General features: G+C 49.2%; 1 protein-coding gene across 2 annotated transcripts; it reads left to right on the top strand.

The window, feature by feature from the left end:
* Window positions 1-5,233: 5,233 nt before the first annotated feature.
* LOC128347184 (uncharacterized PE-PGRS family protein PE_PGRS46-like) lies at window positions 5,234-11,809 on the top strand. Of its 2 annotated transcripts, XM_053301437.1 has the most exons (3): window positions 5,234-5,637; window positions 11,242-11,300; window positions 11,703-11,756. In XM_053301437.1, the coding sequence occupies exons 1-2, from the start codon at window positions 5,250-5,252 to the stop codon at window positions 11,262-11,264; spliced, it is 411 nt and encodes a 136-aa protein (XP_053157412.1). In that variant the 5' UTR covers window positions 5,234-5,249; the 3' UTR covers window positions 11,265-11,300; window positions 11,703-11,756. The 2 variants fall into 2 exon arrangements, with proteins under 2 accessions (XP_053157412.1, XP_053157411.1); XM_053301436.1 differs by having other exon boundaries at window positions 11,242-11,809.
* The last annotated feature ends 3,360 nt before the right edge of the window (window positions 11,810-15,169 follow it).

The raw sequence follows: 15,169 nt of genomic DNA, 5'->3' as shown, positions 1-15,169 counted from the left end.
TGTATTCAGGGAGAGATTCTTCCTGTGATTATAATTGGGCGGATGTGTTCCAAGAACATGAGCTGCCCAACAGGGATGTAGCTATAACTGAGCGGATGGGTTCAAAGAACCCGGGCCTCCCGGTTCCTGGGGGTCCCCCAGCATCACCCCTCCCTATTTTCATCACTACCTCCCTCAGTCCAAGGGGCTGCCAGGGAGAGGGATGAACACGGGCCCCCTCTCCCCTAGCTATGCCCCTGCTGCCCCGCATCCGGGAGTCACCTCTGGCCTCCTCCCTCCCCTGCTGCCGCCATCGGCCAGCTACCCACCCCTGCCTCTGGCGGCTCACTCACAGCTCATCATCGCCACCTGCCCTGCTGCTTCACCGCTCCACGTGCAGCTGGTTCCTGGGCAGTGGGAAAGGAGGAAATCCCTGGATGGGGGCTTCCTCTCTCTGCCCGGCCTGGAATTGACGAATGTGCACACTGGGCGGAAGGAAGAAGCCCCCATTCAGTGATTTCCTCCTTTCCCACTGCCCCGGAGCTGGCTGCATGTGGCGTGGCAGACTGGCATGGCAGGCTCAAGCGGTAAGCAGCATTCTCACTGCCCGGATGGTGGCTGGGGTACGGGCAGCAAGGCCATCAACAGAGGTGCTCTTACCCCTGGACTTTGTGGCAATGAAGTTGGCAGCAAAGTTGGCAGCATTGGCAGCGAGACCAGGAGTGGCTCTCCCTGCCTTTAAGGCAGGGAGAGTCACTCCAGCCATGCTGCCAACGCAGCCCAGGCCGATTTTGGCTCCAAATGGGGCTGCACGGCCTCATTTGGGACCGAAATAATGCCCCCCACGTCTGACGTCAGATGTGGGTGTGTGTGTCTGGGGCCGCAGTCGTGGCCCCTGATTGGTGGCGGCCCGGGTTCTTTGAACCCGTTCACCCAACGGTGGTTCCACCCCTGCTCTAACCATTACACTGTGCTGAGGTTCATGGAGCCTCAGGCAGAGGCGCTCTTACCCCCTGGACTTTGGGGCTGAAGTCCAGGGCCTCCACACCCCTTGGGGCCCCCTGAATCCTCTTTAGTCTGTCCTGGGTGGTGTGGTTTGTGCCCTCAAGAACCTATGTGTTAAAAAATGATTACTAACTTGCAGTGGGTTGGTGGGGGGGGGCCTCCAAAGGCCTTAGAGCCAGGCTCCAAAATTACCCAGGTGCGCCTCTGGCCTCAGGAGATCCCTGGACCCCAGGTTAAGAGCCTCTGGATGAGAGAAAAGGGAAGCTAGAGAAAGCAGCTTTGCTTTGTGATGATAAAGCTGTGGAACAGAGGAACTCTGGGAAAGTTGACAAGGGAGAGAAATTATCTAGGAGATAGTAGCCTGTACGGAATCACTGGTGGAGCACCAGCCATGCCCTTTCCCAGTGAGGAATGTCCTATCCACAGTGATTCATTTCCCTTTAGGGGGAACATACCTGCATCAAGTGGAGATGTGGAGGAAATAAGTTTCCAGAAGAGTTCAAAGAGCACTGAGCATGCCGACCGACATACAGCTCTCTGGCTAATAAAACTGACATACAGCGAGAGCTCTTCTGGGGTCCTTACTTGCCAACAGCACGTAACACGTATGCTACGCGGTGAATGAAAGAAGTTGATGGTTATTGGATATATGGTTGAAACTTCAGAAACTGTTAATCATATTGCTCCTCAGGATGAAAAACTGCCTGTTTTGGAGAGTCACTTCTAGGGCTGTAGACTGGTAACGATTCAATTCCATGTACACCACAAATAGCAAAAGTGCTATCTGGAAGAGAAGTAAAAAGGTCAAGAGGTCTACAGAAGAGAAACTTGTGTAGTGAGCGAACCAATTTGATAAAAACCCAATAGATGCAGTTCTGGATCAAGATGTTCCATAACTTAATGTTACCACATTACATCAGAGGCAAAGAGGTCTGATGACCATCAAAATGATGCCGGGATGTGCGTGTGTCCATGTGGCAGGGTGTCTGTAACCTGCAGCTGTTTCTTAGAGAATGTCCCACAACCGACACAGTATTGCCTGGGATGGTGGGATGCTGTGAAAGTAGCAAGCAAAGGTCCATAGAACCTGATGCCGAAAGTAGGACCCAACTCCCTTTTTCATGGTTCTGACCACAGCGGTGGTCAGCTGAGCCTAGGTCAGTCAAATAGTTCCTCAAAGGATCATCCTCATGAAGACTACAACACCTTGCTAGAGGAAGGACACCCTGGAGTTAATTCTAGGTATCATAGGGCCTGTAGTTAGAGACGCACATCCAACACGAGGCTCAATGTGTACTCTGGAATGCACAGAACCCACTAACAGGCGTTAGTGAGTTCATTAATGAATGAGTTAATTAATTCACACACTTGGGAAGGTTGGGTAGCTCAGGCATTCTCAACCTTGGGTCCCCAGCTGTTATTGGACTACAGATCCCAGCATCCCCAGCCACAATGGACTTCGGCCATTGGCCGCCACCAGGGGAGCCAAGCTTGAGGGTCCCTGGATTAGCTGAAAATGCTCAAATGACTTTTGAGCAAGCAATTCAAAGGGCAGCTGTTTCCAAGACAGGAAAGTAAAGGTAAGGTTGTGCCATCAAGTTGGTGTCAACTCCTGGCAAGCACAGAGTCCTGTGGTTGTCTTTGGTAGAATACAGGAGGGGTTTACCATTGCCTCCTCCCGCGCAGTATGAGATGATGCCTTTCAGCATCTTCCTATATCGCTGCTGCCCGATATAGGCATTTCCCATAGTCTGGAAAACATACCAGTGGGGATTCAAACTGGCAGCCTCTGGCTTGCTACTCAAGTCATTTCCCACTGTGCCATTAGGTGGCTCTTGGAAACAGGGTCTCAAATAAGCTTGACAAGGTTGTCAAGGTTGTCAGTGGTGATTTCCAAGACTGGGATGCTGCTTTATTTATTTTTTTATGTGTTTATTATATTTGTACACTGACCCAAACCTTCATCTCTGGGGAGTTTCCAGCAACATTGTCATCGGATTATTCATGTGTCATGCAAATGACTCAGAATCCTGAACTTATAAAGTACTCCGGAAGGTGTACCCCATGCTTCTAATGAAAACAGTCAATCAGACAAAAGACCTAGCCTAGCCATCCTGACAAACCTCATGGTGCACAGTGTGTATTTTTGAAATCTTTCAATAATGTTCCAGTATCATATGCTTTACGCAACAAAGCAATAGGATATGGAGGACAAAGGCAGTTGTGAATAATGGTTGGCTATTTTTTTTAAAAAAAAATACAATACAATACAATACAATACAAATAATCAGCCAGGAAAGAGTTTCTGGCTATATTTCCATTGCAAAAACTCCTGAAAATAATACAAGAGTGTAGAGTAAAAAGGTAAAGTGTACTGTCAAGTCGATTTCGACTCCTGGCGCCCACAGAGCTCTGTGGTTGACTTTGGTAGAATACAGGAGGGGTTTACCATTGCCTCCTCCTGCGCAGTATGAGATGATGCCTTTCAGCATCTTCCTGTATCGCTGCTGCCTGATATAGTACCAGCAGGGATTTGAACCGGCAACCTTCTGCTTGTTAGTCAAGCATTTCCCTGCTGGGCCACTTAGGGGTTCTCAAACTTGTGTCCCCAGATGCTGTTGGACTATAACACCCACCCATCATCCGCAGCCAAAAGGCCATTGTGACTGAGGATGGTAGTTTAGTTCCCACAACATCTTGGAATCCAAGTTTGAGAACCCTGATGATTAGAGGAAGGTAAATGTAGCACTAGCACTAGTTTCTCTAGGGGGAAATCATGCCTCTATTTCAGTGCTTTCTAAAACGGCAGGCTGCAAAACCACAAACCTGACATACTCAGTATTTACCATCAATCATTCACCATTTCTGCTAATAAAAAGCCCAATATCCCAAAGAGAACCACTACGAAGTCAGTACAGGTCACTTGAAACAGTTGGATAGACAAAGACATACATTTCACCATTTGATGACTGAGTTTTCAGAGAGAGTTTTAGGCAGGTTTCACGAAGCTGATAGTCTCTGGAGCAGAAACTGTGATCATGATGATGGCGACTTGTAGCTATCAAGAACGTGATGATGTGGGGTGCGGGGGGGAATACTTGAAGCCAAGACGTTATGAACAAAAAAGCTAAATCGACAGAAGGAAACACTTCTAAGTCTAAGGAACCTTTTTGTTGTAATATTGGTTTTAGATGGTTTCTTCAACATTGCCTCACTGTGACATGGATTCTTTGATGAACAATATGGTTGACTGACATCAACTATAAGGCCCATTCATATGCTGTATTCAACACTCGTACAAGTGTTTCCCTCCTGACTGAGCAAAGAGGCACCTTTTAAAAGTGGCGATTCTCTGTATTTAGCAGGAGGAGAGCAACTGGCTCTATCCAGCCCCAGCACAGCATTCCTCCAGTGGCTGTTGCTGGTGTCTAACTCATGTTTATTTTTTAGATTGTGAGCCTTTGGAGACAGGACACCATTTTAATTAATTAATTAATTAATTAATTAATATCTATGTAAACTACTACTACTACCACTACTACTGATATTTATATACCGCCCTTCGACCAAAGTTCTCAAAGTGGTTTACATAGAAAAATAAATAATGCATAAATAGGATGGTCCCCTGCCCTCCAAGGGCTCACAATCTAAAAAGAAACATAAGGTTGACACCAGCAACAGCCACTGGAGGGATGCTGTGCTGGGGTTGGATAGGACCAGTGGCTCTCCCCCTGCTAAATAAAGAGAATCACCACTTTAAAAAGATGCCTCTTTGCTCAGTTAGCATGGGGTTTTGGAACCACTTTGGGAACTTTTGTTGAAAAGCATATATAAATATTTGTTGTTGTTGTAGTGCACAGGGTACACAGGAACAGATCTGTACACAGGCAAAGCCATTCACATATTTTGCTGAACAGGGGTGTAGCAAGGTTGGAGTGGGCCCAGAGACAAGATTTCAAAATGCTGCCCCCTTTTGTGGACGATGCAAGTCATTTAATGCATTTCCCGACTGGGGGAGTCAGTCATGTGACTTGCCTCGGGGGGGGAAGGCAGTGGGCCCCCAGACAACTGTCTCTCCTTGCCCTATGATAGTTATGCCCCTGATGCTGAACGCAGGTACAGAAGTACACTTCCTATCTGTACCATCTCTATATATATTTCTCCTGGGTGTGCCAGGGAAAATGCGTCCCCGCTGATTGGCTGGGCTGCGGAGGCGCCTGATTGGCTGGCACACCCAGGAGGAGGAGAATTGGCCGCTGTGAGCCATGGCCGCTGGCGGGCCCGGCCTGGCAACGGGTGGTGGCTGCGGGCCCAGCCTGGCCACGGCGAAGGGCCAAGGTGGTGAGGCGGGCGGGCGGGCAGCCGGCAGATGGCCGGCGGCCGGCCCCGTTACCAGGGCAGAAGGTGGGAGTGGGGGAGAGGTGGCTGGCCTGCTGCTGGCCGCAAGGACTGGCAAGCAGCAGCAGTGGGCACAGCAGGCCGTGGAGGCGGCACTTGGTGTGGCGGGCCCGCCGGCGGGACAGACCGCAGAGGCGGCTCTCAGCCAGGCGCGCCGGCCAGGCCAGGAGGAGCCCGTGGGAGACTGGGGTGGGAGGGAACCAGGTGGTGGGACTTTCCAGTTCGCCGCCGAGGAGGAGCGGTGGTGGCGGCCGGGTAAGTAGAACTTTTAAAAATGCAGGGGGAGAGGGGAGGGGGAGGGGTGGGCAAAGGGGAGGGGGAGGGGGAGGGCAAGAGGGAGGGGGAGTGGAGGGGAAGGGAAAGAGGGAGGGGGAGGGGACAGCAAGAAGGAGGGAGGAGGGGAGGGCAAGAGGGAGTGGAGCAGGGGGGAGGGCAAGAAGGAGTGGGGCAGGGGGGAGAGGGGAGGGCAAGAGGGAGTGGGGCAGGGGGAGGGCAGGAGAAAGGAGCAGGGGGAGGGGGGAGGGCAGGAGAGACTGGGGCAGGAGGGTGAGAGGGAGGGGAGGGTGAGAGGGAGGGGAGGGTGAGAGAGAGGGGTGGGAGGGGGAGGGAGAGCAAGAGAGAGTGGAGTGGGAGGGAAGGGAAGAGAGGCAAGAGTGTGTGGCAGAAGGGAGGGAGGGAGAGTGGGGCAGGAGAGAGAAGGGAACAGCCAGCCCCAAAGAGCACACAGATGCTCTGTGTGGGTTGGCTAGTGCATTTGAAAGGCCTGTATCTGGATTCACTTTGAAAACGAACACAGGTACAGTCATTCACACACACATGTACAAGCGTACAGACATCTTTACACTTGTATAGCATAATGTCTTAATTGGACTTACATTGTCAAGGATAGTATTGTGAGATGTGCAGAGCCTGATCTAGGTTTTAGGGTTGTTGTTTTGACAAACACTTTGGGCCCCCTCCTACCTAGGTGAGTTCCAAGACAGTCGCTCCATCACCATCACACAAAGACGAAGAGCACAGAGAGTGTATAGGGCTCTTCTGAGGGCTCTGCCCAGCAAAGCCGACCCCTAATTAGGGGTACAGAGAGAGAGGCAAGCTGTCCCAGGGTCCTACAAAGCTGAGGGCTCCCAGCATATTGGGACATAGTGGAAATGTGGGCAGATTGGAAGTGGATGGCAGGCATCATGGCATAGCCTGTAATGAGTGTCCAAATGATATCAGCACACAGGAAAACTGTCACTTATCATCATACTGGAAATGCAAAAAGGAAATAATAAGTATTGTTTGCCCAGCATCACAAAACATGAGGGACATCATGGAACACCAAGTTATTGCCTATAAGAAGACGACAGTCTCTTTCAGCACAAGGTATAATAAGGATGATTAACAAGACATATCTCCATACCTTCTGTAAGGACTGAGTCAGATGTATACACTATCTAATCTGCTCTGTGTGCTTCTAGTTGCCCTTACCGCAATTATGATTAGGCTCCCTCTCATTCACCTAAACTGGCACACTATCCTTAGCAGCTGATTTTTCACACGGAGGAGTGCTTTTGCCCATAAAAGACATCCATTGTAATCAATATAAGAGAAAGTCTAGGCTGGGCATCAGTGGATATCATCTTCTGCTCAGAAGGTCTCTTTTCTGCCCCAACCAGTGATCCACCCTCATTATGTCACTTAGAGTAACAGACAAGGCCAGTTCTGCCATGCAGCTGGGGCAAAGAAGGCAGCATCTGGTAGACCACTCCTCAGGTGCAGCATGAGAGAGAGAGAGAGAGAGAGAGAGAGAGAGAGAGAGAGAGAGAACGCTATCACGAAGGTGAATTCTGCCCCTTTCACTTTCCCATGGAATTGCAGCATGTGCACAACCACAGCGATGGTCTCCATAATTGCTCTTGAACCTGGGGCCTTTGACCATCAAGCAGATGCTCCAGGCATGGGAGTTAGTTTGCACCTGGGCTTATCTGAAGTAGCTTTCCAAACATTCCAGCTTGCTTCTCTCTCCTGTCCTTTCCGGGCAATACTGCAAATCTGAATTATTTATTATTTACATTTTATATCCTGCTCTTCCTCCAAGGAGCTCAGAGCAGTGTACTAGGTACTTAAGTTTCTCGTCACCACAACCCTGTGAAGCAGGTTAGGCTGAGAGAGAGGTGACTGGCCCAGAGTCACCCAGCTAGTTTCATGGCTGAATGGGGATTTAAACTCGGGTCTCCCGGTCCTAGTCCAGCACTCTAACCACTATACCACGTGACTGTAGCCATAAGCCCATTTTCAAATTGATAATACTTGTATGTACCTACTGGCAAGAGAACGTCTCCTACTATAAGCATTGGAAATTCTCTGTGGTGAGAGAATACTTTTCTCATTATAGCAGAGTGCACAGAGGCACAACACAGCGGAATTTAGTTAGGCATGCGTGTATGCTGAGAGTAATGTAACTTGGAGCCAATTCATAGTTTCAAATCAATATATAAGGCATTTATTAAGGAACTCCATTCTAGATAGGAAAGTGAGGAGTTAGGATCTCTAATCTGTCTATCTAGCTGGATGCAGATGGATTCTGCATCTTCTCTGCACACATGGTGCAGGGAGAGGAGCTTGCCATATTGCAAGGTAGAAGGGCAGGTAGGGAAGAGAGAGAGGAAGGAAGTTCATCCCTGAGATTAGCAATCTACATATGCAAAGGGATAGTGTCAGAGCAGTGGAGAAGGGGTGACCAATGTCTTGACCCTCTAGCCCTCTGACTCACTAGTCTGTCCTCCATTGTCTGAGACAAGAGACAGCGCAAAGTCCTTTAACTTCCAACAACGTCTCCTACTATAAGGCCATATTTTTACAAAACCCTTACATATTTTAGTGTCTGAAACATGCAAAATATGGCAGTGATGGAATCAGGATACTTTGGACATCACTTTTGATTCTATTAATGTATTTTGCTCATTTCAGACACTATATATACTAAGAGCCCCTGGTGGTACAGTGGTAAAACTGCCACCCTGTAACCAGAAGGTTACAAGTTCGATCCTGACCAGGGGCTCAAGGTTGACTCAGCCTTCCATCCTTCCGAGGTTGGTAAAATGAGTACCCAGAATGTTGGGGGGCAATATGCTAAAATCATTGTAAACCACTTAGACAGCTCTGGCTATAGAGCGGTATATAAATGTAAGTGCTATTGCTATATATAAAATGTAAGAGTTTTGTAAAAAAAAAAAAAAAAAAAACAAATCACCAAAAACCCTTATAGTAGGAGGTGTTCTCTTGCCAAAAGGTATACATATCAGCTTAAAAGTTTGCTTATGGCTCCAGTCATTGGGCGGTGTGGGGGGGTTTAACATGCCTGATTCTGCTACCCTTCAAATTCCTCCTGATTGATTGATTGATTAAGTGCCATCAAGTCAGTGTCGACTCTTAGCAACCACATAGATAGATTCTTTCCAGGATGATCTGTCTTCAACTTGGCCTTTAAGGTCTCTCAGTGGTGCATTCATTGCTGTTGTAACCGAGTCCATCCACCTTGCTGCTGGTCGTCTTCTTCTCTTTCCTCCCACTTTTCCCAGCTCCTAGGGGTGTGCAAACAGGCTTGAAACCAAACTGGTTCAATGTCGAACTGGTTCGATTAGAAGATTCAGGGTCGAGCCAACCGCACCCCACCCCACCCCAGGTTCGGCTCGACCCCAAACCAAACACACACACCCCAGTTCAGGGGTTTGACAAGCCTTTACAAAAACAAACAAACAACTTACCCCTTCTAGGGGGCTTCTCCAAGGTGGTGGGGGGCTGATGTGTGAGCACTGTAAGATGTTCCCCTTGGGGATGGAGCCGCTCTGGGAAGAGCAGAAGGTTCCAAGTTCCCTACCCGGCATCTCCAAGATAGGGCTGAGAGAGATTCCCGCCTGCAACCTTGGAGAAGCCGCTGCCAGTCTGTGAGGACAATACTGAGCTCAATGGTCTGACTCAGTATATGGCAGCTTCCTATGTTCCTATATTCTTTTGGTGGTGGTCCACAGAGGCTCCCCTTCCCCCCCACCAGCCTTTTTTCCTTTAAAACCCACCCGGTTCAGGTGTTTTTGGCCCTTTCTGGGCCTATTACCTGGCGGGAATATTCCCTAACTTCCCGGAGGGAGTAAGTTATGGCTTGTCAACCACCACCCCACAGACCAAACCAAACCAAGGGCAGGGTTCAAAGGGTTCAAAACCAAACTGGCCCAGTGTGGTTCAAATTTGGTTCGAATTCGAACCAAACCAGGCCAGGTGGTTTTGTGCACATTCCTAATTGCTCCTCCCCAAGGTGCAATTTCATGCTGGTAGCTCCCAAGGCTCTGGTGGGTGGTGTGGGGGTGGGGGAGTGGTTCCTGGAAGCCTTCAGTCTGCTGATCCCTGCTTTACTCTACTGAGCAACAGCCATCCTCTTTCTTGGAACAAGCACTGGCTTTGCTTGTGCAAGGCCAATGCTACAGTGAGGAGGGTCAGGTGCCACAGCCCCAATAATGACAATTGTAGTAACAAGCATGAATCCTCCCCTTTGCATTTGAATGGGACACTACATATGTGAGCACAGTGTAAGATATTCCCCTTAGGGGATAGGGCTTCTCTGGGAGAGCAGAAGGTTCCATGTTCCCTCCCTGACAGCATCTCCAAGATAGGGCTGAGAGCAACTCCTTGGAAAAGCTGCTGCCAGTCTGTGTAGACAATACTGAGCTAGATGGACCCATGGTAGGGCTGCCAACTGTCCCGCATTACATGGAACGTCCCTCATTTCAGGGATGGAATGTTGGCCCCTATAGGGACAGCATTTGTCCCACATTTGGGTGGCAGGGCACATAGTGGCAGTGTAAAATACTAGCATTGGGGAGCATTTAATTCCTTTTGCTATGTAAACTATTTTGAGAAGTTTTGGTTGAAAAGTGGTATAACTTGAATATGTTCTAAATCAGGGTTTCTTAACCTTGGGCCCCCAGATGCTTTTGGACTACAACTCCCATCATCCCCAGACTTGGCCTTTATGGCTGAGGATGATGCGAGTTGTAGTCCAACAACATCTGGGGGCCCAATGTTAAGAAACCCTGTTCTAAATAATAATGCTGGCATTATTCAATAGCATATAATTCAATAACATATACATCATTAATACTCAGGCTCTTGATTGCCACTGCATACACCTCCGACCCACCACAAACTTGTGTTCCTCAGGAGAGCTGGTCTTGTGGTAGCAAGCATGACTTATACCCTTAGCTAAGCATGGTCCACCCCGGTTGCATATGAATGAGAGCTAGAAGTGTGAGCACCATAAACTATTCCCCTCAGGGGATGGAGCCACTCTGGGAAGAGCAGAAGGTTTCACGTTCCCTTCCTGGCATCTCCAAGATAGGGCTGAGAGAGATTCCTGCCTGCAACCTTGGAGAAGCCACTGCCCGTCTGTGAAGACAATACTGAGCTAGATGGACCAAGGGTCTGACTCGGTAGAATGCAGATTCCTATGTTCCTGCAAAGGACTCTGCCTGTCAAAGTGCTGCCATTCTCACTCTACACGGGGCACCCATGGAATCCAGAGGCAAAACATGCTCACTCTGAATGCTCTACTTCTTCCAGGTTAAGGGGCTCAGCCCCTTGCCCCCAAATCCTGGACCAGCACTGGGCCTCTGCCACTCGTTTGAAATTCATTGGCCTGGCCAATCCCAAGCTCTACTGGAACAAAATGAAACATTGAGTTAAAACCACCACCGATGCCTTCATCAAACTTGTTTTGATGCCAGAGTTTTGTCAGTGGAGGGTACAGAACCGATAACTCTGCTTGCAGCAGTAAATGTCAGTCAGGTTATAACCTTGCTGTCTTTTTTCCCCTTTGGGCAGTTTCGGCTGGGTCATGCTGCTGAAGGAGGCATTTTCCCTGGAGTTCTCCCACAACCCAGGTATTGCTGGCTCGCTTCTTATTCTGCGGGGATTCTCAAGGCTGTTGGTTTGAGCAAAGGGCTCTTTCCATACTCTTTGGAGAAGCTGCATCACATGGAAGCAGCCTTTGGGAAGGCAATCTACCCACTCCATTAAAAGCATCCTGCCCAACACCAGCTGCTATTTCGCCCCCAATATCAGGAAGAGAAGGACATAAAGGATAATTTATTCAACAATGCAATCGGAAGAAACAGAACATGGTTTTTCTCCAGTGCCAACATAAGTTCTAGAGATTCACTGGAATTGTGTTACCACATTGCTTGGTCCCCAGGCATCATTTCAAGAGGGCCCCTGTGTTCTGTATTAATCAGAAAGCCCCTGCTGGGTCAGGCCAATGATCTATCTGCTTCTACACCCTACAGTCACCAACCAGACACTTCCAGGAAGCCGACAAGCACCCTCTCCAACCATTGCACCCCAGCAACTGGTATCTTGTGGTATTGCTTCTGGACATGAAAGTTTTCTAACTGGTAGCCATGGGTAGATTTTTCGCTCCATGTATTTGTAAGTATTAAATGTAATTTTTTTAAAAAAAAATTGATCAGGGCCTTCCTTATTCTCAGGTGCCACTATATTCTCCAGGGAGCAGGGCTGGGGCCAGACGTGTATTTTGCCACATCAACAGGCCTCGTCTGGCCAGGCTCATTAAGAAAGACGGTGCCATCAATCAGTAAGGATTTCTAGCACAGCATTACACATCACTGCGTGAGATGACACAGGATGCTGCTTATACCAAGTCAAACCATTGGTCCATCTAGTTCAGTGTTGTCTACACTGCCTGGCAGTGGCTCTCCAAGGTCATGCAGGGGTCTCTCCCAGCCCTACCTGGAGATGCTGCCAGGGATTGAAACTGGGACCTTCTGCATGCAAGCACGCAGATGCTTTTCCACTGAGCTACAGCTCCTTCCTATAGACAAAGAGATGCAACGTTCATATGCAGAATACCCACAGTGCTCATAATTTGAAAACCGTGTTTTTTCTTTTGCTTACGACAAAGAGAAAAGGGGTAAATGGGTAGTGTGGGTGCAATTTCAGCATGGTATAGTGGTTAGAGTGCTGGACTAGAACCGGGGAGACCCGAATTCAAATCCCCATTCAGCCATGATACTTGCTGGGTGACTCGGGGCCAGTCACATCTCTCTCAGCCTAACCTACTTCATAGGGTTGTTGTGAGGAGAAACTTAAGTATGTAGTACTGGGCTCCTTGGAGGAAGAGCGGGATATAAAATGTAAAAAATAAATTATAAATAAATAAATAAATAAATCCCCCCCCCCCAGCCAGTTGCTTGAAGGGTTCGCTGATTAACATGAAAGTGCTTGTGACTGTCAAGACGTAAAGAGTGTGTGTTCACTACATTTTAGAAAGAAAATGTCCCAATTAAGAAACAGCTAAGAAGCAGGGATGTAGCTATAATTGAGCAGATGGGTTCAAAGAATGTGGGCCCCTAGCTCCTGAGGGGGCCCCCAGATACAGCTCCACTCCTCCATATTTTCTTCATTATCTCCCTCACTCCTAGGGGCTGCTGGCGAGAGGGGTGGACACAGGCCCCCTCTCCCCTCGCTATGCCCCTGCCATCAAGGCATCAAACCAAAACACACACACTAAAAAGCCAAGGAAAATCCAGGAGCAGGGAGGGCCAGCCAGGGGCTCTCCAGCTCTTGGATGACAACTCCCATAACCCTGAACTGCAATTTATTGTAGCTGAGGATATGGGGACTGTAGCCCATCACCAGCTGGAAGGTCTCAGATTGGCCACTCCTGTCCAGGAGGATGATCGAGGCTGGCACATCATCCCCTGCGACTTCTCCATCCCTGTCAGCAGCCCTGCTGTTCCTGGAGAACTACACCTGCAAGTGCCTAAAGGTGCACATAGGTGAGAGGGTGGAAGGGGTGGGAGCCAAAGAGGGGGAAATGTAAGTCATATAAAACAGGACCTTCCTGACACACAAGAGTGTCGAGCAAGGTTGCATACTTGCTCCTTTCCTGCTCAACTTCTCTATTAATGACATGGTGGGCCACCTCAACAACCCAGACTTCTACCCTCAGAAGCTGGCAGAGAAACATCTCTCCACCCTGCTTTATACTGGCGACGCGACAATCCTCTCAAGCCCCCCCCCCCCGCATAGGACTTAAAAGAGCATGGAGGGCCCTCGCCCATTATTGCAGGGAAGACCTACTGGAAACCAATTACCATAAAACCAAAATCATGGTCTTCACTAAGAGACCCAGGACACACTCCTGACATATAAAAGGGAATGACATTGACCAGGTCTCTTGATTCAAATACCTGGAGGTGGTTTTCTATGCTTCTGGGACTAGGAAGGCCCTAGTTGTTGCCCAAAACACCCAGAGAAGCACTGCTGCCATTCTGAAATTCTTCCAACCAAAAGGGGGCCAATACCCACAGCCCTTAAGCTATTTGAAGCCAAGTCAATGGCATAACTTCTATATGGTGTCCAGCTCCAACTATGCCCCACTAGAGCATCCAAATTCCTAATAGTGATGTGCCCAGACCGGTCCGGAGGCCATTCTAAAGGCCTCCAGACTGGTCCGGACCTGGGCGGTTAGGGTTAGGGGGTTGCTTTAAGAGCTGGGGGAGGGTTTACTTACCCCTCCCACCGCTTTCCCCCTCCGGTGCTCATAGTTCCTTTAGTAATTGGGGCGGCAGGATACCTCCCTGCTGCCTCTTCCCCCGTTTCACTGCTCAAGGCTCCCAGCCCAGGACCCAGAAGTCTTCTGCACACGTGCACATCGCACGCGCGCTTCACTTCTTTAAAAATATCCCCTAAGGCGGGTGGTGGTGGTGGTTTGTGGCATAATACCTAATACCTAAGGTGGTATTGTGGTGGCAGCTGCAGTAATTGGGGCGGCAGGATACCTCCCTGCCACCCCTTTGCCCGTTTCACTTCTAAAGGCTCCCAGGACCCAGAAGTCTTCTGTGCACGCGCACATTGTGCGTGTGCTTCACGTCTCCATGACATGCATGCACATGCAGAAGACTTCTGGGTCCTGGGAGCCTTTAGAAATGAAACGGGCGAAGGGGCGGCAGGAAGGTATCCTGCCGCCCCAATTACTAAAGGAATTACGGGCGCTGGAGGGGGAAAGCGGCAGGAGGGGTGAGTAAACCCTCCCCCCGCTCTTAAAGCAACTCCCCACCCCAGTGCCGGACCGCAGTTCGGCGGTTCCGTGCACACCCCTAATTCCTAAGAGCAGTATTGCAAGTCCCTGCTAGTGTCTCTAATGCCACTCTACAATTGGAAGCAGGCCTGGTGAAGCTGGAGGCCAGAGTCTGGCTGTCCTTATTCAATTACATTAATATTTAATGTTTGTTTTTTAATTTGTTGCGAACCACCCTGAGACCTTGGGTTGGGGCAGTATAAAAATGCGTCAAATAAATAAAAAATAAAAACTGGCCAAAATTATCCCTCCTCCCAATGGGCCTAGCCCCCTCAACACTGACGGATGGTTTCCAATCCACATGGAAGCGATCTCCATCTGAGGAACTATCCTTACTTGGTACTCTCCCCTCTCCAGCACCTTCTTCCCATGGGTTACGAGTGGGCCAGAGCACTTATCAAACAGCACATAAATGACAGAGACTGCCAAACCAACCGACATAAGTCCCCAAACTTTCTTCTCTCTGAGTCTAAGGTACATAACTACAACTGCTGGATATACCTCACACAGCTAGAAGTACCAAATCACAGAAGTGCTTTTACCTGGACTTGCTGCAACACCCGTCCCTTGGCTGTCCTCGAAGGAAGATACAGGAATATTTCTTTCCTGGAACATCTGTGCCTCGGGCAAGTTGAAACTCTTGAGCATGCC

The sequence above is a fragment of the Hemicordylus capensis genome, chromosome 2 (assembly GCF_027244095.1).
Source record: "Hemicordylus capensis ecotype Gifberg chromosome 2, rHemCap1.1.pri, whole genome shotgun sequence".
NCBI classification, from domain to species: Eukaryota; Metazoa; Chordata; class Lepidosauria; order Squamata; family Cordylidae; genus Hemicordylus; species Hemicordylus capensis.
The sequence above is the reverse complement of the archived record's forward strand: the minus strand, read 5'-3'. Positions and strand labels throughout refer to the sequence as shown.